We start from the raw sequence: 24079 nt of genomic DNA, 5'->3' as shown, positions 1-24079 counted from the left end.
ATTTTATCATGTTTACGAGTTTAGGGTGAAGGCCCAGGTTTCTCAGAATATTCAGCATGGATGGTTGGTGTATACAATCATTATATATATTGATATATAATATAACAAGTATACATCTGACCACCATGAGACATATACTAACGAATCGGGATATTCTGCTAGTGATCAGTACATTCTAGCTAAGCTAAGGGGTATGCACACAAATGCCGTTTAGTAGGGTAGGGTATTTGTCATGACATGGCTGTTTAATTGTAAAAGAAAAGTCATTTTTGTTAAGCATTTATATAATTTGGTAAACTGAAAATACTATCAAGGTACAGGTCCCATCCCTGTTAAATGCCCTTTCTCTCAAGGTAATGTGGTTAGAAGTTATCTACTGGAAGAAGTTGTTTCTCTTAAGCTGCAGATTGTTGTTAGTGGGACTGCACTTCTTATCCTATATTCATTCTTCCCTATTTTGTTGGGTTCTGGATAATTCTGTGAATTCAATTAATTTGAATTATATTATGTAACCTTTCTCTACAAATAATCACGGTAAATAATGAACAAAATCCGCTTTATTTATATTTATTAGATAATTGACTTAAGAATTTGCTTGTCTGATAGACAATACCAATATATCACTTTAAACATAACTTTCATCATTTAAAAAATAAAGAAAACAATTTTATAAAAATCGAATAGAAACCTTAATATAAACTTAACTTTGGTCCACAGAATTAAAATATGATCAGTCTTTTGATATATTTTAATCACTAAACCTAACATATACTATAGGTTTTGTTAATCCTAAATTCATCAGGACAAGATAAATAAATAACCCTCCCTACCTAATAATATAAAAAAATCTGGAACAATTCTAGGAGCAGTATTGTGAAAATAAAATAACATGTAAGAAGTATTGGTAATTGTAAATAGCCAAAGCTACTTAACAAAGTTTTAAGAAACCAGTAACTGCAAGTCAACAATGTTTTAACACAATGGCTACAGTTTAGAAGGAATACTTTGCTGTTGCATGTTGCTGGCGTTGATAAACATTTCACAGTTTATGAGCTCTGGAGTCAAGAAGTACATAGAACCAGTTTACTGCTGATCAAATCATTTAAATGTGAAGTTATAAATATTTACTCCCATTTTAACTTGAGTCTAGGCCTGATTAAAATTATTTTCTTTAAAATTTAACACTTCAATAGATGTCCCTTACATAATTTCCATCACTAATACACCTGAGGATTCAGGATCTTCAATGTTGCAGCCTAGCACACAAACACTTCTGACACCAAGACAGTCAAAAGATATTTACTTTGTTATGTTATCCATTTTTTATAAGAAACACAATTAAATTTATTCATGACATGTTAATGCAAGTTTATGAAGAATAAAAAGTTAGCTGAGCATACCTAAGAGATTACACAAGCACAGAGTTAAATGGAAAAATAAACATTCCTTTACGCATTAGGCGCAGTTTAATCTGACTATCCTGCAAGTTTTTCATTATTCAACTCTATCAACTTATAAATGTATGATAATGGCTTAAATCTATAGCAGATGTTACTACTTAAAATTGACAAATGTAAACCTGCCTGTTTTTCATTACAGACACACAGTAACTTTAAACTTTGACACTCTTTTTTATTCATGCTTTGCTAACATGTTAATATAAAATATTAAAAATTAACTGTACTTAATTGAGCAGGGTAGCTGATTTAGAATCTTAAAAATTTAGCTACCGATTATACCATGCGATATAATGATAGAATTTTCATTTTTTCTTCAATAACTGCAAATAATTATCATTCAATAACAAATTAACTGGGATTCAATATTAACATTAACGTAACCATAAAATATAAAATTATGATACAAAGGTGATCATTTTCTAACCTTAAATCAATGAAAGTGTAAAGTATGTCCATCGGAAACAAAAAAAGAAGAAGATTAAAGTTATAACAATCATAACAATAAAATGGGAGTTTATGCTATTATTAAAACAGAAGTTTCACTCACAGCAAGACTGATAACAGAAATATAAAATATTTTAAAAAGTATATTTAAATTTAATGATTCCAATTGCGTCAAAGTGAGCTAACTAATTATCCAAAAATGGGTAAAAAAAATCCATTTTTAAGTCAGATCAGTAATTCCCTGTATTAAAGATAATAGGATAATAAATAAATTGTGCGGAAACATTGAAATATTACTTTTTCTAGTATTTTAATGACAAGAAATTACAAGTCTCAGATGCACACCCCTCAAATGCATAAACACAGCAATATTAGATCCAACATCTAAGTTATTATTCAGTAAAAATACCCCATACAAGAACAATTTTAATAATAATATCACATCAAGAGGTTAATTATGCAATATTAACTAGTATATAAAAAACACGTATAGAAGATTTTTCCTACTTATATTGAAAGTATCTTTGTTCTTTTAATCTCAATTCAAAGACACTGTTAATACTTGTAGTTTAAAAGATTTTTATACAAATTACATCACAAAAAAAAAATTGTGAATAAAACTTAATCCTATTTTAATTTTTTTTTATACTTAAAAAACAGCAAGCAGCATCTATTTTGTGCGTAATTTTGTTTGAAAACATAAATAATAAATATAGTGCTAAAGAGCAGTACAAAATTTTGTGCAATTTCAAAAATTGTAGAATTGAACAACAAAACAAACAATTTTAAGTTAAATTTTGTAACTAAATCTAATGAAGACCATATTGATCATGTGGTTTGATTTTTGTGTGAAGAGCAATCATTCTGTGCTGAACATTCATCGCTTTCACCATCAAACTCTGATGAACAGTTCTTTCTAGTTCCTCCAGTTCAAGAATTTCACACTTCAACTGCTCATATTCTTCCTTCACTTGAGCCATTCTATCAAGTATAAAAATTACAGGAACCTGTAAAAGATTTAAAGAAGTAATTAATTAAAATTATATTTGAAACAAAAACTTTTTTATTTCAGGTTTAATTTGAAAAACTGAAATACAATGAAAAGTAAATATAACAAAATATATATATATATATAATATGCTCTTGAATATAAGATCAGTGTACAGTTCTAGTCACGTTTTACCTCTGCTGCATTCCTTATCATACTAATTACATTGAATTCATTCTATTCTATATTTTCTATCAATGATTAAAATTCAAATGTATTTATTCTAAAAAAAATTATTTTCAAGTAGATTCAAAAATAATTATTTACATTCATTCTGTTGCTCAACTAATTTTATTTTTAAACACTTGATTATTTTCTACTAATTTATATGAGAAATAATTGCCTATAATAATGATTTTAAAAATAAATTATATTACACCCCTGCCTAACACTAATGCTAATGATATACTCGAATGTATGCTATACAGTAATAACAATAAAGCTGTTTAAAACAAACACTAATCTCTTCTTTTTATGAGCAATGATTACGTAAAATAGTTGCTGCACCTGGACTCAATCCACATAAACTCAAAACAGCTGATGGAAATTTTCTTTTAGAAGTCCAAATCACATAATTCTGTTGTCAAAAAGATTTGTTTTATGTATAATAAAATAATAAGTAACAACAAAATATAATTTAACTAGTTTAACAAACAGAAAACATACTTGAAACTATTAATCTGGCTAGCAGTAAACTGAACAAATTACTACAATAAAATTCTTATTTATTTATTAACAAAATTGATACCAAATCCTACTAAAGTAAATGATTGTATAAAATTTAAATTGATATTTAACTGATAAATTCATAATTCTACAAATTTTTACTTAAGTATGAAAAAAGTCTATTATAAATGTGGATCAGTTTGAGATTAAAAATTTGTTTTCACATCGGCCATAAAGAATAACATTGGAAACAGAAAATGGGTCACAAAAATACCTTTTAAAATTATCATATTATCGTTGGAAATATAAGTAAATACTGATAAAATCAATATGTAAGTTACCTGAGAGTAAAAGTCATGTGAGAGATGTCATTCTTCAGATTAATTTTAGAAGGCGGACTTAAAAAAAAAAATAGCATCTAGAGATATATCATTTGCAGATCTGGACAAGACATTTGATAGTATAAAAAGTCACAAACATTTAAAAATTTTAAAGAAAGTTGGATTCAATATATGGAAAGAAGACTAATGTATAACCTGTACAAAAAATCTAGTAGCAGTGACAATAGGGATTGAAGAAAAGCAAGCTCTAATTCAGAAAGAAGTGAGACAAGGAGGTAGTCTACATCCACTGCTTTTTAACTTGAATACTAAAGAAGTAAAACAGTAATTAAAAGAAAATTTAAAAAGGGTGACTACTCAGGAAGAAAAGAATAAAACCGTTGAAATTAACTGATGATATTTTGGCAGAAACAAAAAATGAATGAAAAGAAAGGGCAGATGTAGATGGAGTATGGATGGTATAGATTTATTGCTAGGAGGGAAATCCAGTATAAAAATAAATTATAATAAAACAAAGATGATGAAATGTGACAGAAAAGATGATAGATAGGATTAAATATTAATGTAGGTGAAAACAATATACCAGAAACTACAGAATTTTTCTGTTTAGGGGAAAAATTATAAAGGAAGGATGAAGTAATGCAGACTACAAACAAGCAGAGCTTTCATGAAAATATTTTTTGTTAAGAGTAGCAGTTTATGGTAGCAAAACATGGATAAAAGGAATAAACAGAAAGGAAAAGAATGCAAGTGTGCTTCATTATCGGCTAATATCAACATAGCTGATAATGTTCAATTCTGAATCCCATAGTGTCAGGTTAAGTGTGGATTTGTGTAGCTAACTCTTCTTTTTTTGTTTAGCATCTGGAAACACCGTAAGGAATTACTTCAGAGGATGAATGAAGATGATATCTATGAATGTAAATGCAGTCTTATAGAGTCTCAGGTTGACCATTCCTGAGATGTGTGGTTAATTGTAACCCAGCCACCAAAGAACACCAGTATCCATAATCTAGTATTTAAAACCTTAGAACCTTAATCTAGGATTTGAACCTTAGAACTCTTGACTGAAATCTGTTGATTTCTGATGAGTTCACTACTAGACGAACCCGGTGGGGTGGGTTTTTGTGTTGCCAACTATCATCCATTTCGGCCTCATAGAAGACACCCACCTTGTGACGATCCCAGTTGCCACATCACCCCCTCCATTCCCAGCCCTGATGGACTTTACTGGAGGTCATCTTCTACATCCTCAATACCTGATTATATACTTCAGTCATTAGTATATCCTCTATCAGAATGGCATAGACGCAAATCCCTCAAAAAAAATTTCCATCAGTGTTGAAATCCATCAACTAACAAAAGATATTTTTCAAACTCACCTAAACTGAAAAAAAAAAAAAAACCGACACCCAATAAAAATTTACAAATTGAGCTATAACAAAATACTAATCTCACGCCCTCAAAAATTGTTCATAACATAGCAATTTTGGCCTACCATACCAAAGCATCCTAAATTAACTATAAATCAACTAGCAAACATACCAAACAATAACTGGGCGCTATAGCCAAATGCACCTACTCTGGTGAAAAAGCATCCAACGGGTCTCTGGAAACAGGTTACTATACTACACTAAACACCCTCTGCAAGCCTTTTGAGCACCAAAAACCTTAAAAAGATGTGCCGCTCATCTCTAACTTTCCAGTTAGCCTGCAGATCCAGACTCGAACAAATACCCTCACGCTCCCTGATCACCTCTGCACGCCTAAACTCATATTTTGAGGAGACATACAGCACATGATATGCATCATCTATTACTAAGCAATGAGGACACTGACCCGAGCCAGTCAAGCCAAATTGAGCCAGCCTGTCCCGAAATGCACCATTCCCTGAAAGGAACTGAGTCACATGCTGATTCGGGGAGATCCATGAGGCGACTCCCAAAACCCTTACATCTGGAAAGAGGCCATGCGTACACCGTCCATCTGCCGTCTCATCCCACCTGTCCTGCCAAATACAAAACCTTTCTCCTCTATTTCCCAAATACACTGCGCAATTAGTTCACCTGACTTCTTCGCAGTGTAACATAACTGATGTTCTGATTCAAGGATGTCAATTAGTTTAACACCTGCGATAACTAGAACTGCCTCACGTGAAGTAGTCCTATAACCTCCACAATAAGTAACAGGAGACACTGAACGTCCAACAGAATATTGTAGCAATTTTTATACCTCATTCTGTTTGCCCAAACAGGTGCTGCATAAAAATATAGTTTTAACCTTTATACAAAATTTTCATTGTTATAAAATTCAGACACCAATCAGGATGGACCACTCTGTGAATGCTGGATGGTCAACTATTAATATATTACTGAACTAAAAATAAAACTTTGGGTTTTGTATCATTCATCAGCAACAGCCTAAAATAACAAAATTACATAGATCGTGTTAATCGGGTTACAGGTTATGTAATAAGTACATTTCATCTGTTTAATGTTGTTTTAATTTTTAAATTGTTTTATTAAAACACAAAATACCTGCTTAATAGATTTTAGTTATTCATCATACAATAATTCTATTTGTGGAAGGAAGTTACTGCACACAATGAATTACATAAAAATAAATGTAACACAGTATATTAGACCAATAAAAATTAAATAAACTATTAACAGGTTAATAATAAAATTAGAATATTAATTATTTCTGCCACTATTTAATTCTTGCTGTAATAGGGATGTTATATATTGATAAATGAACATAAATTTACAGTAACTGCTTGACCAAATGTTGCTGAGTGTATGTTGTCAGTCAGCAGTGGATGTTTATATTAAATTTTTGCCATCATAACAATGACATACAGTATAAGACTAATAGTTCAATAAGTTAGCCTACATCGTCATATCACAGATATAAAACATGAACAAATTGTATATTTAGCAGAGAAAAAATTACAAATAAAAAATATATTTAATTATAGTAACGCTTTTCTTAAACAGAATAATGTAGGTGGGACATGTTATGAATGCAGGAAAATTCCAGATATGAGAAAAAAAGGCATCAATTCTTTTTAAAATTAGCATGTATTTATTACAGTAATTAAAATCCTTTATTGGAGGGGAATCTTTTACAGGCACCATGTAGTCTTGATCCCATGGTTGTGTGATACTCTCCCTTGCAAATCTAATCACTACAATCCCTCCTGCTCTACATGAGATGCCAGGCCCACATTATGGTATTATAAAGCATCCCATGTGTCTTCTCTATCCACACCTCCATTGCTGGCCGCATCCTTCTAATCCATCAGTCTTGCAATTTTTTTTTTTTTTTTTTTAAATTCAACCTTGTACCTTGGGGACCTGTGCCAAGGAAGAATGAGAGGAAATTATTCACTGCTGGACTTCTTTGGTGGCCAACTTTGTTCAGATTATCTTAACCAACATTGTGGAGAATGCATGCCACAATTGTTTGGTCTGCATTATAGTCCAATCATGTTCTTTGGAGTAAGCACATCAAATACTCTCCTGCATGCTTTCCTATGCTGCAGGAACCAATCATACATAGACACTATATGTTCCACGTATTCCTGGCTAAAATTGCACGGCCCACTACCTCTTCAGCACAATGGACCAAACTGGTGCTCTGTACAAAACTTTCAAGAGCACCACCTGAGACAAGACTTCCTTCTATGTGCAGGAACCTCCAATGTAGGTCATTATTAAACTGATGGCAGCCCTTTTTTTTTGGCTTCGACTGACACTTCTTCCATGAGTCTCTGAAATGTGATGTTCTTATATTTCCATACTCTAAGTTAATTCACTGCAGGGATAAGGTGAACCATCATGGTACCAACCCAAAATGGAATTAGGGTCAACTTGTGATCTGAGACTACAACCACTTGGGTTGTCCAGTGAAAGCTGAAGCCTGATCTGTTGGCAGAAGATAATATTAATGACTTCATTCCCAGTGTTCATCACCACCTGTTTCACTCGTTCAGTGGCCATAAATAAGACTGTCAAGTCATCAGCAAACCTGTTCAGGGATGCCTCAATAGAAGTGCTTTTAAGCCAAACAAACCTTTACTGTTTAAGATAATATAGTTCATTATGAATAGACATAAACAATAAAAACTAATACTGGGTTTAGAGTTTTAACAATTAACTTGTACATCAACAATATACAAAGATTGATTAGGTTGATACTAATCACGTGCATTAACATGTATACATGATTATGAAGTAAATATATAGAAGATAATATAATAATTCATGTAGTATTTAGTGGAGTTTTCCTGTAAGTAATAAAATAATAAAAACATTAAAGCTCAACAACTCTATTAAATTATGCATTTGTTTATAAAGCAAAACAAGATTTAAAACATAGCCATAAGGATTAGCAGATGTGCAAAGAAGTGATTTTGGAAAGATTAAAAATTACAGATGATCTAAAAGGAAATGTGTGTTATCATAATCTCAAAAGTTTAGTTGGAAACAGTGAATGGAAGCATAAATAGTGCAAAGAACCACCTCAGGGCAGATAATTTATTATGATAAATGTTTATCATGAATTCATAAATGTTTTGCCACCTAGTGATGCAGGCAGAGACCATGAAAAATGAATTACAATGAAATAAAATGCTATTTTCCCATTATTGAATAAATACATTATTTTCTTAAAGTCCGGAGCAAAATGTTCTTTCTGAACTGTAAGAGACAATTCCTCTCTACTTGGAACTCGGAAGACAAAATTCTCAACTTAACATACCTTTCACGAAATAATGCTTAAAAAAACTAATTTAGCATTCCGTTACTAAGTCAACAAGGTAAATTTGTGTCAAAAGTATATTTTAATATAAAATATACTTTCAATAGTAACCTTTAATATAAAAATGTACTCTAGTTAAGACTACCTAAAAATTGTTAATTAAATACAAATTTTATAACTGTAAGAAATATATAAGAAATTTTACGAGCTCAAATAATAAAAAAAACAAAAACAAAGCAAAACAAGAAAAATCCATTATTTACCTTAATATTTCTACGAAGGACTTCTATATCAAACTTATCTAATTCCCGTGAAATATAATCTAACTCAGAATTAGCCGTTTTCACCTGAAATTGTAATAAAACAATCACTATACAAATCATTTACCTACAAAATACTAATTTAACAATAACTTCACATAAAAACATTATAATAAAGTAGGCAAACACAGGAAATAAAATTAAAAAATGTTTAAGCATAATTTATTGAAAAAGTAAAAATCTCTAACAATAAAAGGAAAAATCGTAAATAATTTTGGACAATTTGAAAATTTATATTAAAAAAATATTCGACATCTAAAACTACTATATAAAACTATTACAGTAATGTTATAAAACCTATTACAATAAAATGCTGATGTTTGTTAGCATTATATACAACAAAATTAATTTTTACAAAAATTAAAGTTAGAGGTAGAATAGATATATTTTAAATATTTATATGTTAATATATATAAATTATAATATAATATGTTAATACAAAAAAACCTTTGCTTTACGCTAGATGTTGGTTAAAATTGGAAAACAGGTTTGAATAAACTAATGGCTGCTTTGCTCTGATTAGGGACTTAATTATTCTAAGAAAAAGAGCTGTCAAATGATGTTAGTAGGACACTCTGGTAGTGAATTAATGACTACTTCATGACTGAATAAGAAATCAGAATTAGTGAATGAGTAGATGTTTATAAGCACATTATCAAATTCTTGGAAACAGTAAATTAATCCATACACTACAGCTCAACTGTTTTACTACATAGCCATTAATTATCTCGTAAACAGATTGTGCTTGTTTGTTTTACTGTGACAGCGAGTAATTATGGGTATAATGATAATCAATTTGGCGCCCACTGTGAAGTACAATCAGCGATTCAATTTTTCAACATGAACTTCTCTTTCTAAAATTTGGCATGTCTTTTACTAACTTTACAGGCCTACAGTAATGAATGAATAATGCTACAGCAAATGAATAACTGAAGGTCATAAAAATGTAGACAATGAAAAGAGAAGTGAGAAGACTATTTGGATGGATACAAGAAACAACTGAATACAAAACTTGAGTTATGAGAAAATTACTGCTTCATGGTTGGCATTCCTGCAATGAAATTTCCAGACATTTCATAGACTATACAATACTTTTAAGAAAAAAAGTAGGCTTCTCATTAAAGTTATGCCTACATGCTCATGTCTGTATTATTCAGAACCTTCAGCAAATCTAACAAGATTTTTTTTTATTATGCCTTTACACTCCACAACTCCTAAATGGAAACATCCTATTGTTTCCACCCTTTATTTTATTCAAGTAATGATCTGATTCTAAATAGATTGAGAATATGAGGAGCTGACATCATTGATAATTCAGCTTTTTATGAAAGCTATGATAAATGAAAACAGTATAAGAAAGTCAGTAGTTCAATATAAAAAAAAGCTGTTAGAAAACAAATCTGAAATAAAAAAAAATAATACAAACAAAACTACAAATATTTAACTGGTAATAGAATTTCCTAAGGTTTGCTTCTTTTAATAGCACAGATACCTCTTACCAATGACATATGCCTTAAATAAAAGAAACAGAAAAACAACATATATACATGAACATTTTGCATGCAGCAAATACCAAATGAAGGCAATTGCTTTTATTAATAATTAAATCTAATTTTAATATTACGTTACCGTAAAACTATAAAAAGTGTTTTAAGGTTTGCAATTAGAATACCCGTGAAATAAAACGAAGCATTTAGAAAGCAAAATAGAGGCAAAATAAACACTTCCTTTTAATTTTTAAGGTGAAACAAGCCAAGTGATAGTAAATCTTTTATTACATTAAATACAATGATGTTCATTTATTTTCCAGTTTCTTAAGTTAAATAATAATCATAATAGCTAATAAAAAAAGTTTCAATTATGATTCTTTAACTCACAGATTTCAAGGTAGTAATTTGCATTAAAAAAAAAACTGTTTCATAGTGTCAGTAAACTGTAAAAATACCAATAAATTGAATGATAATAAAATTTTCATAAGAGTTAATGTTAACTAAAACAGATATTTCAAAGTACTGTAAAGGGTACAGAACAGATTACAGTTGCTTCCTGCAGTAAACACCATGCTAGTGCCACAAACAACCGATATAAAAGTACCATGCTGGCAGATTACTGCATCCATTATGTGTTATTGTTGAAAATTTTGCCTATTAAACTAAACACTGTATATGTACATATATATATATATATATAAAATCACTGGAAACATTATTCAAGTTTTCTGATTCTTTAAAAAGTTATTTTGCTATTACGAAATTTGTATGGAGTTTAGCCAGATTTAGCTCCTAACCAAACTATAAAAATGAAAATTATTTTTACTGCTATGAACTATTTTAACTTATTAATAACTATTTTAGGTAAAAACTATTTCAACTGTGTAAGGAAATTTGAAAATTTCCAAGAATTGTAATAGGAAGTAACACTAAAATAATAAATGTGATAATTGATAGATACCACCAACATGATTCTAATCAAGACTTATGACCTTTCTTAGTTTAGTTCATATGTTATAGGCATTCAAAATAAATTATTTTTGACTTTAGAAAAGTGGAAATTATTAGCATTGTGCAGAGATGAGATATTTATTTTTGAAGAGTTTACAGCTAAAAACATTTTTCTTAACTCAGTACCATCAAAATCTATTTATTTTTAGTATGGTGAATGCAAATGTAGTTTCACAAGCACAAAAGACACACCATACACTTGAAGTTGCAATTGAAAGGCCACTTCAAGCATTGTTTAATTATGATCCAAATACCCAGGGTGTTTGATAAGTCTGTGCAAAAATACAGACAGAATTTTTTAGGGAAATTGTTTTTTTATCTCTCAACAAAATATTTTTTTTTCAAGTTTAGCCACTTAGTCCAACGATGCTCAAGTTTTTCGAACGCATCCTTATAGTATAATCTACTAAAATCTTGAAAGTAGGTAATGGTTTGGCAATAACTTCATCATTTTGCATAAATTTCTTTCCAGCAATGCATTTCTTCATATCTAGAAATAAACAATAGACTAGCACCTTTGGAGGTGCTAAGTCTGGTGAGTAGAGAGGATAAGGAAGAATTTTGCAGCACAATTCAAATAATTTATCAAAATATCGGAAGAGTGAGCTGGTGTATTTTCTTTCCAAAGAACCTTCTTTTTTATTAAATGTAGTCATTTTTTCTTTATTTCCTTCTGTAGATGAGCCAGCAAAGATGCATAAAATTGCCCAGTTATAATTTTACTCTTCAGATAGTCAATGAAGATTATGTCATGGGCATCCCAAAAGGCAGTGGCCATCACGTTTCCTGCTGACAGAATGGATTTAATCTTCTTTGGAACAAGTTTCTGGATTGCAATTCATTTTTTGACCTTTCCTTGGTTTTAGGTTGGTACAAACTTTCAATAGTTATGTAACAAAGTAATAATTCCTCTTGATTATGTTGAAACAGATTAATTTATTTTTTATTTTTGCATATGTAAGTATTCATGTAAAATATGATGGACCCACTCATTTGAGATACCTACTATTTTAACAATCTCACTCACTTTCAATCATCTCAACAGATTTTTTTAATATACTCTGTAGTTATAACTTCAAATAAGCCATTTGCAGCATTCAGCATTCTTTGTGCTCATGAACACTCAGAAAATAACCAACCACTTGTAAACTGTTCTAATCAATTAAGTTGACAGAACATAATATTTCCTGTTGGTTTTGCTTTTCAAAAGGTAATTTTAATGAAGATACAAAATTCTCCTTCATAATTTTTAAAAAAATCATAGTACCTGATCGACTCAAATGACTGCCAACAATAGTTACGAATGTATCCGAAACTTGTCAGAAAAAAAAAAAAATTACCTCAAAAATTTACTACTAGCATCATCTCTTGGCTTTGCACAGACTTATCAAACACTTTCCCAAAATGTTTATATCAATTCATAACTACTGATGAAACAGATCTATCGTTACATACACATGAGTAATGAAAAAAATTAAAATAATTGGAAGAAGCTGGTAGAAGTACTTCAGAAGGCAAAAGTCAATGCACTGGCCAGAAACTTTGTAGTAGTTGGTTTTTTATTTTTGGGATGCACAAGACTTATATATTATCTTCAAAAATGAAAAACTATCACAGGACAATATTGTGTAGCATTATTAGATCAATTTTACAATGAAATGAAGTAAAAATCAAATCAGGTAATAAAGTGCTTTTCCATTATGTCAATGAACCAGAACACACATCAGCAATTGTACAAGCAAAATTACATAATGAATTGTTTCTATATTTTCCAGATTTAACACTATTTTTCCCTTAACCAAACATGAAAAATAGATTTTCTAGAAAGCGATCACCATCAAAGAATGAAGTAATATATATAAAACTTGGGGATATTTTGTAAATTTCAACAAATGCAAGTTTATTTATGGTATAAAAAAAGCTTAAATACTGCTGAAATTATCATATTTTACATCATTTAGAAAAAGCTTTGAACAAAGACATTAAAGGTATATAAGAAGTTAAAAAACTACAAAATTTCCTGTATTAAATGTGTGGTTTAATTACTCCACATATAAATGTTTAAAACTTATTTTCATTTTGAATTACACCTAATTCAGAAAAAATATATCTAAAAATTTTCAATCATTAACTTCTAATCTATAAGGTCAGCATTATCAAAAGTTAGGAAAAATTACATTCTTAAATACTTTGTCCTCTACTTGTTTTTATTTTTCAATGGCTGTATTTCCAATATTATTTTTGTGGTAGGAATATTTCATGAACTAAAAATACAACTGAAACAATATTTTTAAGCTTAAATGTAAAGAAAATGTAGTAACTCCCTATTAACACAACTCACTTCTTCAACTCTTTTTCAAAAATATAACTGAACCTTCTACCATAATACAGAGTGACTGCATCACATTTCATGATCACTGATTTAACTGTTCATGTCACTCTGTACTATGGTAGAAGGTTCAGTTATATTTTTGAAAAAAACATATATATATATATATATATATATATATATATATATATGTAGCTAATTATATAATATAATGCGAGTATAATATAAAACTTATTCAGCCACTCCACAAAGTACAGAATTAAAGTACATTCTTACCTTACTCTTTTTTTCACATTAAAGCGCTTTCAGGCAAGCCCATCCATCTTCAGTAATGTTTTTTTTTTTTTTTTTTTTTATTAAAATTTTACTTTTTTTATATTTATGCATTAGAGAATATACCTTAAAATTTATACAACAAATTTGTTGTATAAATTCAACAAAAAACTTTTAACTAAAGTCAACAAAAAAACTTTTCTTTTTTTTAATTTAAAATGTTATATATTAAAATTTCCTTTAACATGCTATCTATATGTTAATACAGTATTGTACTGATTTATATATGAAATAGAACATAACAGGAAAATAAAATATTTAAATGTAAATTTTAAAATAAATGAAAACAATCAAATAATAACTAGTGTATAAAAACCTACCTCAAATGAAATTATTATAAACAGGAATTCCAACCATCCTTGGTCTCAAAAAATTAATATTTTTAAAAACATAATAAATAGAGCAATAAAATACATAAATGATAAACAAGATTTGTGTAATGAAATAAATAATATAAAGAATATAGCTATAAAGAATGGATATGATACCTCATTAATTAATAACATATATAAAAAATTAATTCAAAATACTTCAATAACATAAACATTACTACATTAAAACCCATAAATGAAAATGAAAACAACAAAAAATATTTATATAAATTACTCCAACACAAACAAAATTATAGAAAACATAATTAATGCTTGTAATGATAAAAAATATAAACCTGCTTATAAACCTGATGATCATGTAATAAAACATTTAATATATTATAATAATAAAATAGTAAAAAATAAATACGATTCTTCTGATATTTATAAAATAAAATGCAATAATTGTGAAAAATATATATTGGAAAAACAAATAGGACTTTTAAAGATTTATAAACATTTCAAGACATTTAAAAATAAAAAAAAATAGGTTTTTAGAATGTAGCAGACCATTTAATAATTAACAAATATAATATAACTAGTTTGGAAAATAATTTAAAAATAATTGAAAAAGTAAACATTCAACATGAAAGTAATAATAAAAAATTATAAATTTTATATATATATATAAATATAAGCGTAAATTCAGCTTAATCAATCTGCAGACAGAATTTGATAAGGGAATTCTCATAAATATTACTTAAGTTAGTATTATACTGATAAGGAATTTTAAATAAATTAGATAATTAATACAATACTGTATTAAAATATAGATAGCATGTTAAAGGAAATTTTAATATATAACGTTTTAAATTTAAAAAAAAAAAATTTTTTTATTGACTGAACAAATTTGTTCTATAAATTTTAATGTATCATATTAGCTAATGTGTAAATGTAAAAAAGTAAAATTAAAAAAATAAAAATTACTGAAGATGGATGGGCTTAGGCCCGAAGCGCCTTAATATGAAAAAAAAAGTAAGGTAAGGATGTTCTTTAATTCTGTACTTTGTGGAGTAGCTGAAGAAGTTTTATACTATATAATTAGCTTGATTTTACACACAGAGGAGATATGAATTACAAAAAAAAATGAATTTAAATAAATTAATAAATATATATATATATATATATATATACTGCAACGAGTAGAGAAGCTTCCAGAAAGAAGAAAGAGAGAAAATGAAGGAAGAAGAATCTAGAAGAGATAAGAAAGGGATTCTTTGTAGAAAAGGGCTTACAGTAAAGCGTAGAAGACATGGACAATGAGATTATTAGGCTTGAACAATAAAAAAGGCAGGTTGGGTTACAGGTCAGGAGATATAGACAGCCGGGGATTAGTGGACTGACAGTTTTTCAAGTTCAGTTTAGTGTGCGATAAAAGTAAGTGAAACACTTAGTAAGTACATATAAAAAGTAAGTGTTTAGTAACAAATGAGTGAAGAGTATGTCACAGTATTCCATTTCGGACAGAGGTTGAAAAGAAGAAACTGTTTGGTGAGATACTTGTGAAGAAGAATTAAAGTGACATTATTCTATTCATTCATGAATTATTGGGTAGTTCTTTTGTAAACAGTAAAAGTAAATAATAATTGCATAAAGTGAATTGTATGGATTGTAGACATTTCTATTGTTTTCTTATTATTAATTCAATATCAGTTTCTATTAGTTATTATAAAGTATACAGTAAATCATTATGGTATTTTGGTATTTATAATTTACTCATTATTAAATTAATTTTGTATTTAATTTGAATTGCTATTTTGTATAAATTATTTAACAGTAATAAACTTTATTTGTAAGAAATTTTTACGTGCTATCTCTCAATATCCTTGTCAAACCGTGAACAATATTATATTATATTCTATTCTGAAACATTCAAAATTGATTATATTATTTTTCTGTAATATAACAACTAATATACTAAAACATTTACTCTTCAAAAATAAAATACAACAAATTATTTTAATAAAATAAATAATAAGCAAGAATTTACCTCAAATACTAGTTATTAAAGATTTTGTTTATAAAACTCAATAAATTTAATTCATCAGGTAATCTTCACCAAACTGGGAGGACTATTTCATAATTTTTTTGTGCCATTCAGTAGCATATGTGACTATTCAGACAGCGTGAACATCACAGTTTTCTTAATAAGCATAAAATTAACTGATGAGAAACAAAATGATGACTATAGAGCATGTCAAAACAAATGAGTAGTATATTATCAATGAGTACTAATACAGCTGTTAGTCTGTGATAAAATATTAATTCAAAGTTAAACATTATTTTTTAATTTACATATATACTACGTAATTAAAAGGAAAATCTTGTCATTGGGCTCATTAAAGCTTAATTAGGCCTATTTATCTATTTGTGACAAGCACAGGCTAGTGATACTAGTAACATTAAGATACTTTTTATACTTTCCAAGTCATTCCCAAAACATGATAACAATCTGGGAATTGGCTTAAAAGATATTGCAGCAAAATTTTAAAACATAGAATTGTCTCATGAACGATATGAAGTACAGAAAATTACGTGAACTGAGTTTTAAAGACCTTAATCTATTACTGCATTAATCTGATAATTTCATGTGTTTTTGAAATGACATTGTTTTTTAAAATTCTAGATGTTAATTTTTATTTGAATGTCTGCCTCATGGCGAGATACAAAACATTCTGTTAACCCAATGTATAACCCCATCGACTCAAACTCTTTGAGTTTTGATCTGTGTTTATATCTATGCAGGGGCTTGTCTTTATAGTGACTTTCCTGATCATATAAAATTACACCTGAAAAAATAAATTAAAAAATGAACTAAGGAGGATTTAGATCAGTAAAGGCTATTATATTATCAATGAGTACTAATATAGCTGTTAGTCTGTGATAAAATATTACTTTAGTCTTACACATAGCTTTTTGGCAGATTTTTTTTAGAGTATATAGACTTCTGCTATTGTCATATTATTGATTCTATAATGCTTTTTTTTTTTGTATTATTTATTATTTCTAATAACATTTATTTTATATTTTTTAATTGTTTATGTTAATCATATACTTGGTTTGTTAAATGTTTTTTATATTTAATAGCATTCCTTTATGTATATCTACAAAATTAAAAAATGTTTAAAAATACAATGATATTTAATGTATATTTATAAACATAAATAATCTTTATAAATATAATAAATGTGTAACATATGTATGCATGTATGTAAAAAGAGGGATAAGGCCAGCTTTACCCAATAGATGTCTAAGCCTAAGGACTGGAAGTACAGGACATTTGTTAAATTATATTTCCTATCTGGTGATACAAATCAGAATTCACAGGTCACATAAACAAAAGACCATCAGTCATACAAAAATGGTAATAGAAAGGGATGGATTATAAGACAGAAGTAATATCTATTGACAAAGATCACCAAATGAAAAAATCCCAATTCCCAAAGGAATCCTTAGTTCAGGTAGTGGGCATCCTAGCCAAAATACCACAGCAGATACACTTGTACATTTTTATTAATGATTAACAAAATAAATCATCAAAAATGTTACCAACATTTTGAAAGAAAATATAAAATACATAAACAGAACTAGTTTTAAAACAAAACTTATACTGAAATTTATTACTTTTGAATATTGTTAAATAATTTAGAAGTCACCTGTACATGGAAAATCTGACAACAAAATCAAAAATACTTTTTTAAATAGAAAAGTTTCTAATAGAATAAGTTATTTTCAGTAATTTATTTTATTTTAATGAACATGTAAACAGTTATGGATACAGATATATCACAGATGTTTGTAACGGTAATTTAATTTTTCTACAACTTAGTTCCAACATACATTTTCACAATAACTGCAATACCAAGTAATGGATTATTTATCAGTGAGTCTTCAACCTAGTACTGATTACAGAGCACAGTCTTTGAACTTGCATAGGTCAAACACTGTCCAAACCTGCTTTGCAACAGTTAGATTTTGTGTTTTCTCAGAATTACCTAGTAATTGATCAGAATTACCCTAACACAAAAACAATAAAGGATTAAACTAGACACACTCAAGAATACTAGCAGCTAGCTACCTTCAGCTAAAGTAGTGAGCTAAGAGGTAGGTAGTATAATTTTATCTTACAATAAGAAGCAAGCTGCTACTGTAGTTATTGTTTAAAGCTTTTTAACTGATTTTAAAATGTGGTGTGTGATGGATAACAAGATTCAAAATTGTTATCAATATTATTGATACAGTAACAAATTTTTAAATAATCAATATTAAAAAAAGCATTTTCACCAACAATTTGTGTAAAAGTTGTTTTTATTAATTTTAAAACATTATCAACAGAGATAAAAACAACTTAAATGGTGAATTTCCAATTTTCTCAAAGTACCTGCAAGCTGTATTTTCTAAAAGAATATCAATGAAGCAGAATAATGGTAAAGAATTTTCAATAATACATAAATGAACAATCAGCAGTGGCTACTCTTAAAAATAAAAAAGAAACTTTCTTGAAATTGGTTATTAAAATTTTTAACACAAAAATCAAACAAACAAGAGCTAACCAAACAAAAAAAAAGTATTTGGGATAACATTCATTTTCTTTTCAAAACAAAACTCTACAAAAACAGTACAGCAACAATTAAATATACGTTACTGAATGGTAAAAACTTGGTAACTATTACCGATAACAGTTAGCTAAATTAAATAGAAAGGAAACTAATTTCTTTATTAATTATTTTCAACTTGATGCGATGACACTCACTGTTCAAATTTTATTTATAAGATGCTAATAAAAAAATTATAATTAACGATAAAAAATTATAAATCTACAATTTTGTTTTAAAATAATATTTTGGCGGTAAAACTTTACGTAATTACTTTCGTGCAATTTTCACATCGTAACAACCTACACTTATTACAAGTACTCACCGCATTTTCTAAATAAGTTACAGCATCTTCCACACTCATTACGAAATTGGATCGATTACAAAATATAACCAAGTGAACAAATTATAAGATTCAAAAGTAGTTTACAAAAGACGTTAATGTAAGAATAACCTACTTGTAGCACGGTAAGTGATCAGACTCTTGATTCTCAGTTCGCCGACAACCGGTACGTTGAACCGGTACGCCGAAAACACACCTGTTTAAACTTGCGATGGGATCTCTCGAATAAAAAAGTAGAATCCGATTATTGAAATATTTCGAATTACCAACTACATCATTCGAATAATGTTCTCGCTTGGAATACTAATACTAATGTAGGCGAATACTTATAATGCTGTGTATGATGAATGAATCTTACTACTACTATTAATTCGTCACTCGCTCAGATTTGGAAGTTGAGTTGACTAATACAAATATGATTGATGAGAAAATTTCAACTGCTACTTTTCATTTTCGCTCGAGTGAATATTTTAATACACAATTCCAGCAACGAGACGTACATTTATTTTCTGACGTCATTTCTTGATACACCGTTCATTATGCTATTATTACTCACCATGCATTCGTACTCACAGTGAACTCTATGTTACCAATTCCAGGTGTTAGGAATTAAATGATCGCCACACTATAATATTTCATTTTATCACTTTTATTAATTACACAAAAATATTTTGTCTTCAGTCACTTGATTAATTTCATGCTGCTCTCCAAGATTCCCCATCTAGTGCCACTCGTTTCATTTTGGTATAGATCTTTGGTGTACATTTTACATTTATACATTTTGGTGTACATCTTACATCCTTAACAATTTATTTTACATGTTCCAAAAGTTGTCTGCCTGCACAATTTTTCCCATCTACCTGTACTCCAATATCAAAGCAACTATTCCAGGATGCCATAATATGTGGCCTATAAGTCTGTCTCTTCTTTTAACTATATTTTTCCAAATGTTTGTTTCTTCATCAATTTGCTGCAACACTTCTTCATTTGTCAGTTTATCCACCCATCTGATTTTTAACATTCTCCTATAGCACCACATTTCAAAAGCTTATAAACTTTTCTTATCAGGTACTCCTATCAACCAAGTTTCACATCCATATAAAGCTACTCTCCAAACATATAATTTGAAAAATGTTTTCCTGATGTTTAAATTAATTTTTTATGTAAACAAATTATATTTCTGACTGAAGGCTCGTTTTGCCTGTGCTATGCAGCATTTTATATTGATCCTACTTCGTCCATCTTTAATAATTCTACTTCCCATAACAAAATTCTTCTAGCTCCGTAATCTTTTCTCCTCCTACTTTTATATTCAGTGGTCCATCTATATTATTTTTACTACATTTCATTACTTTTGTTTTGTTTTTGTTTATTTTCATGTGGTAGTTCTTGCATAGGACTTCATCCATGTTATTCATTGTTTCTTCTAGATCTTTTTTACTCAGCTAAAATTATTATATCAGCAAATCATAGCATCTTTATCTTTTTACCTTGTACTGTTACTCCAGATCTAAATTGTTCTTTAACATCATAGAACTGCTAGGTCTATGTAAAGATTAAAAAGTAACGAGGATAAGGAACAACCATGTCTGACTACCTTTTTTATTACGGCTTCTTTTTTATGTTCTTCAATTATTAATGTTGCTGTTTGGTTCCTGTAAATGTTAGCAATTGTTTTTCTATTTCTGTACTTGAACCTTAAGTTTTTTAAATGCTGAACATTTTATTGCAGTCTACGTTATTGAATGCCTTTTCTAGGTCTATAAATGCCAAGTATGTTGGTTTCTTTTTCTTTAATCTTCTTTTTACTATTAATCTGAGCACTAAAATTGCTTCTCTTGTCCCTATACTTTTCCTGAAACCAAATTGGTCGTCTCCTAACACTTCTTCTACTCTCCTCTCAATTCTTCTGCATAGAATTCTAGTTAAGATTTCTGATACATGAGTAGTTAAGCTAATTGTTCTGTATTCTTCATATTTATCTGCTCCTCCTTTCTTTGTTTTCATAACTATAACATTCTTTTTGAAGTCTGACGGAACTTCCCCTTTTTTGTAAATATTACACATCAGTCTGTATAATCTATCTATCGCTTCCCCACTGCATATTAATTCTGCAGGTATTCCATCTATAACCTTTCTGCCATTCAAATCTTTTAATGGTCTATTAAATTCAGATCTCAGTATTTTATCTCCATTTTCATCATCTTGACTACTTCTTCTATTAGTTTCTAATTCATTTCCTCCGTATAACTCTTCAATATATTCCACCCATCTATCTACATTTTCTTTCGTATTATAAATTGGTGTACCATCTTTATTTAAATCATTATTAGATTTCAATTTATGTACCACCAAATTCTTAACTTTCCTGTATACTCCATCCATTTTTCATTTCTCTTTCCACTTCTGAACACTTTTCTTTAATCCCTTCTTCTTTCACTAATTTACATTTCCTGTTTTTGGCATTTCTTTATTGTCAATAGTTCCTTTTACCTTCTTTATAACTAGCATTCTTATACTTTCTATATTCAACCATCAGCTACAATATATCCTCTGATATTTGAGGTTTTCCACCAGTTCTCTTTTTCTGCCTAAGTCTGTTTCTGCTGATATAAGAATTCTCTTTTTAACATTCTCCCATTCTTCTTCTACATTTTCTACCTCATTGTTTTTACTCAGGCCTCTTGCAATGTCCTTCTTAAAAATCTTCTTTACCTCCTCTTGTTCAAGCTTCTCTAATTCCACTGATTCATCTGTCACCTTTTCTTCAGGTTTTTAAACCCCAATCTACATTTCATTACCACTAAATTATGGTTGCTATGAATGTCTGCTCCAGGATGTGCTTTGGAGTCGACAAGTTGATTTCTAAATCTTTGTTTAGCCATGATATAATCTATCTGATACCTTGTAGTATTACCAGTTTTTCTCCATGTGTATATTCTTCTATTATGAGTTTTAAACTGGGTGTTGGCAATTACGAAATTATACTTCATGCAAGAGTTAATAAGACAGTCCCTTCTTTCATTCCTTTTGCCCAGCCCGTATTCACCCACAATATTTCCTTCCTTGCCTTTTCTGATGCTTGCATTCCAATCTCCAACTATTATTAAATTTTCATCCCATTTTATGTGTTTAATTTTTTTGTATACATACTCTACCTCTTCATCATGATGGGCAGTTGTAGGTATATAGGCGTTAACAATCGTCAGCTTAGGTTTTGATTTTGTTCTTATTACAATGATTTTATTGCTAGGCTTTTTGAAGTATTCTATTCTCTTCCTTACGCTCGTGTTCATTACAAAACCTATTCCTGCCTGCCCTTTATTTGATGCTGAGTTAATTATTCTAAAATCACCTGACCAAAAGTCATTTTCCTCTTCCCACCAAACCTTACTAATTCCTACTACATCTACATTTAACCTATTCATTTCCCTTTTTAAATTTTCTAATCTACCAACCTTTCTTAGACTTCTAACATTCCACGCTCTAACTCGTAAAATGTTATTTATTTATTTTCTGGTGAGCCCATCCTACACAAAAGATATCACTTAAATAAAATGCCAGAATTATATATAGTTTTTTTAATTAAAAAGGGGAAAATTTAATGCAGGACAGCTAAATTCTTAACTACAAAAACAATTATTAATTGAGGTTCGTTCAGAAAATTGAATAATATCAAGAAGATTGTTCAGCGTGTTTCTATCGAACATATAGTTCGCGTCCTGCTGGTTAGTTAGTACTACTACTCTCTGCTGCGGGATGTGCTCGCATCAGTCCGCTACTCGAACGATAGGCGTTCGGATTTATGTAGCTGTGTATTAGCAATGTAATAAGTTTTGTATTATTTATTAAGATTTCATATGTTTATGGTAATAAGAAGAACTTTAATTTAAAAACAAAAGAAAATCATCTTTTGAATTGTTGTATTGTTTTCTTTAAAGATATTAAAACCATGTTTTATTAGTTCATCTAAGAAAACTACTATAAGACACTACAAAATGTAAACTCTTTCTCTATAATTGCTTGTTAAAAATTTAATATGTTTCAATTAATGCATCTAATATCTTATGTTATGTTTTAATACGTGAATCTAATATATTATGTTATATTTTAATATGTGAATCTAAGGTAATATAAAATTTCTTTAAATATTATGTTTTGATTTTCTTCTTATAATCTTATGCTTCATAAATCAAGAGAATTCATGTCGACATTTAAAATTCACGATTGTAAGATTACAGTTCTGCGTAAGTTAACATTAAGCTATTAATGGTTTTCAATGAACAATAATAAGATTTTGGGCAATTCCGCACATTATTTATTATCACCCGACGGATCAATCACTCTTGGAAATACAGTCCACTAAATGAATATTTTTTGGTTTTAGAACCAACATAGATCTAATAAAATAAAAATTAAACAAAATATGAATATTCTCCATCACTTTCAAATGTCATTTATAATTTTTTTTTTTCTTTAAATTAGCTTACAATCTATTTAATATTTTAATTAATTTTATTTACAAAAACACATATTAAAGTATGGTTTTAATTTTTGTTTTTAAATT

The 24079-nt window shown here is 28.8% G+C and overlaps 1 protein-coding gene across 1 annotated transcript; it reads right to left on the bottom strand.

Moving 5' to 3' along the window:
* Positions 1-2150: 2150 nt before the first annotated feature.
* Positions 2151-19770, bottom strand: LOC142322881 (uncharacterized). The gene is made up of 3 exons (XM_075361971.1): positions 19495-19770; positions 8984-9067; positions 2151-2911 (listed from the first exon to the last, which is right to left on the bottom strand). The coding sequence occupies exons 1-3, from the start codon at positions 19531-19533 to the stop codon at positions 2714-2716; spliced, it is 321 nt and encodes a 106-aa protein (XP_075218086.1). The 5' UTR covers positions 19534-19770; the 3' UTR covers positions 2151-2713.
* Positions 19771-24079: the final 4309 nt, after the last annotated feature.

Source organism: Lycorma delicatula, chromosome 4, assembly GCF_047948215.1.
Source record: "Lycorma delicatula isolate Av1 chromosome 4, ASM4794821v1, whole genome shotgun sequence".
NCBI classification, from domain to species: Eukaryota; Metazoa; Arthropoda; class Insecta; order Hemiptera; family Fulgoridae; genus Lycorma; species Lycorma delicatula.
This window is presented reverse-complemented; position numbering and strand designations above follow the sequence as displayed.

What these genes read in the sequence shown, in the direction of transcription:
- LOC142322881 (XM_075361971.1), bottom strand. Translation starts at nt 19,533, where the DNA reads ATGAGTGTGGAAGATGCTGTAACTTATTTAGAAAATGCG. An exon ending in TAACTTATTTAGAAAATGCG is followed by an intron (nt 9,068 to 19,494) that starts GTGAGTACTTGT and finishes TTACAATTTCAG; the next exon opens with GTGAAAACGGCTAATTCTGA. An exon ending in TCCTTCGTAGAAATATTAAG is followed by an intron (nt 2,912 to 8,983) that starts GTAAATAATGGA and finishes AATCTTTTACAG; the next exon opens with GTTCCTGTAATTTTTATACT.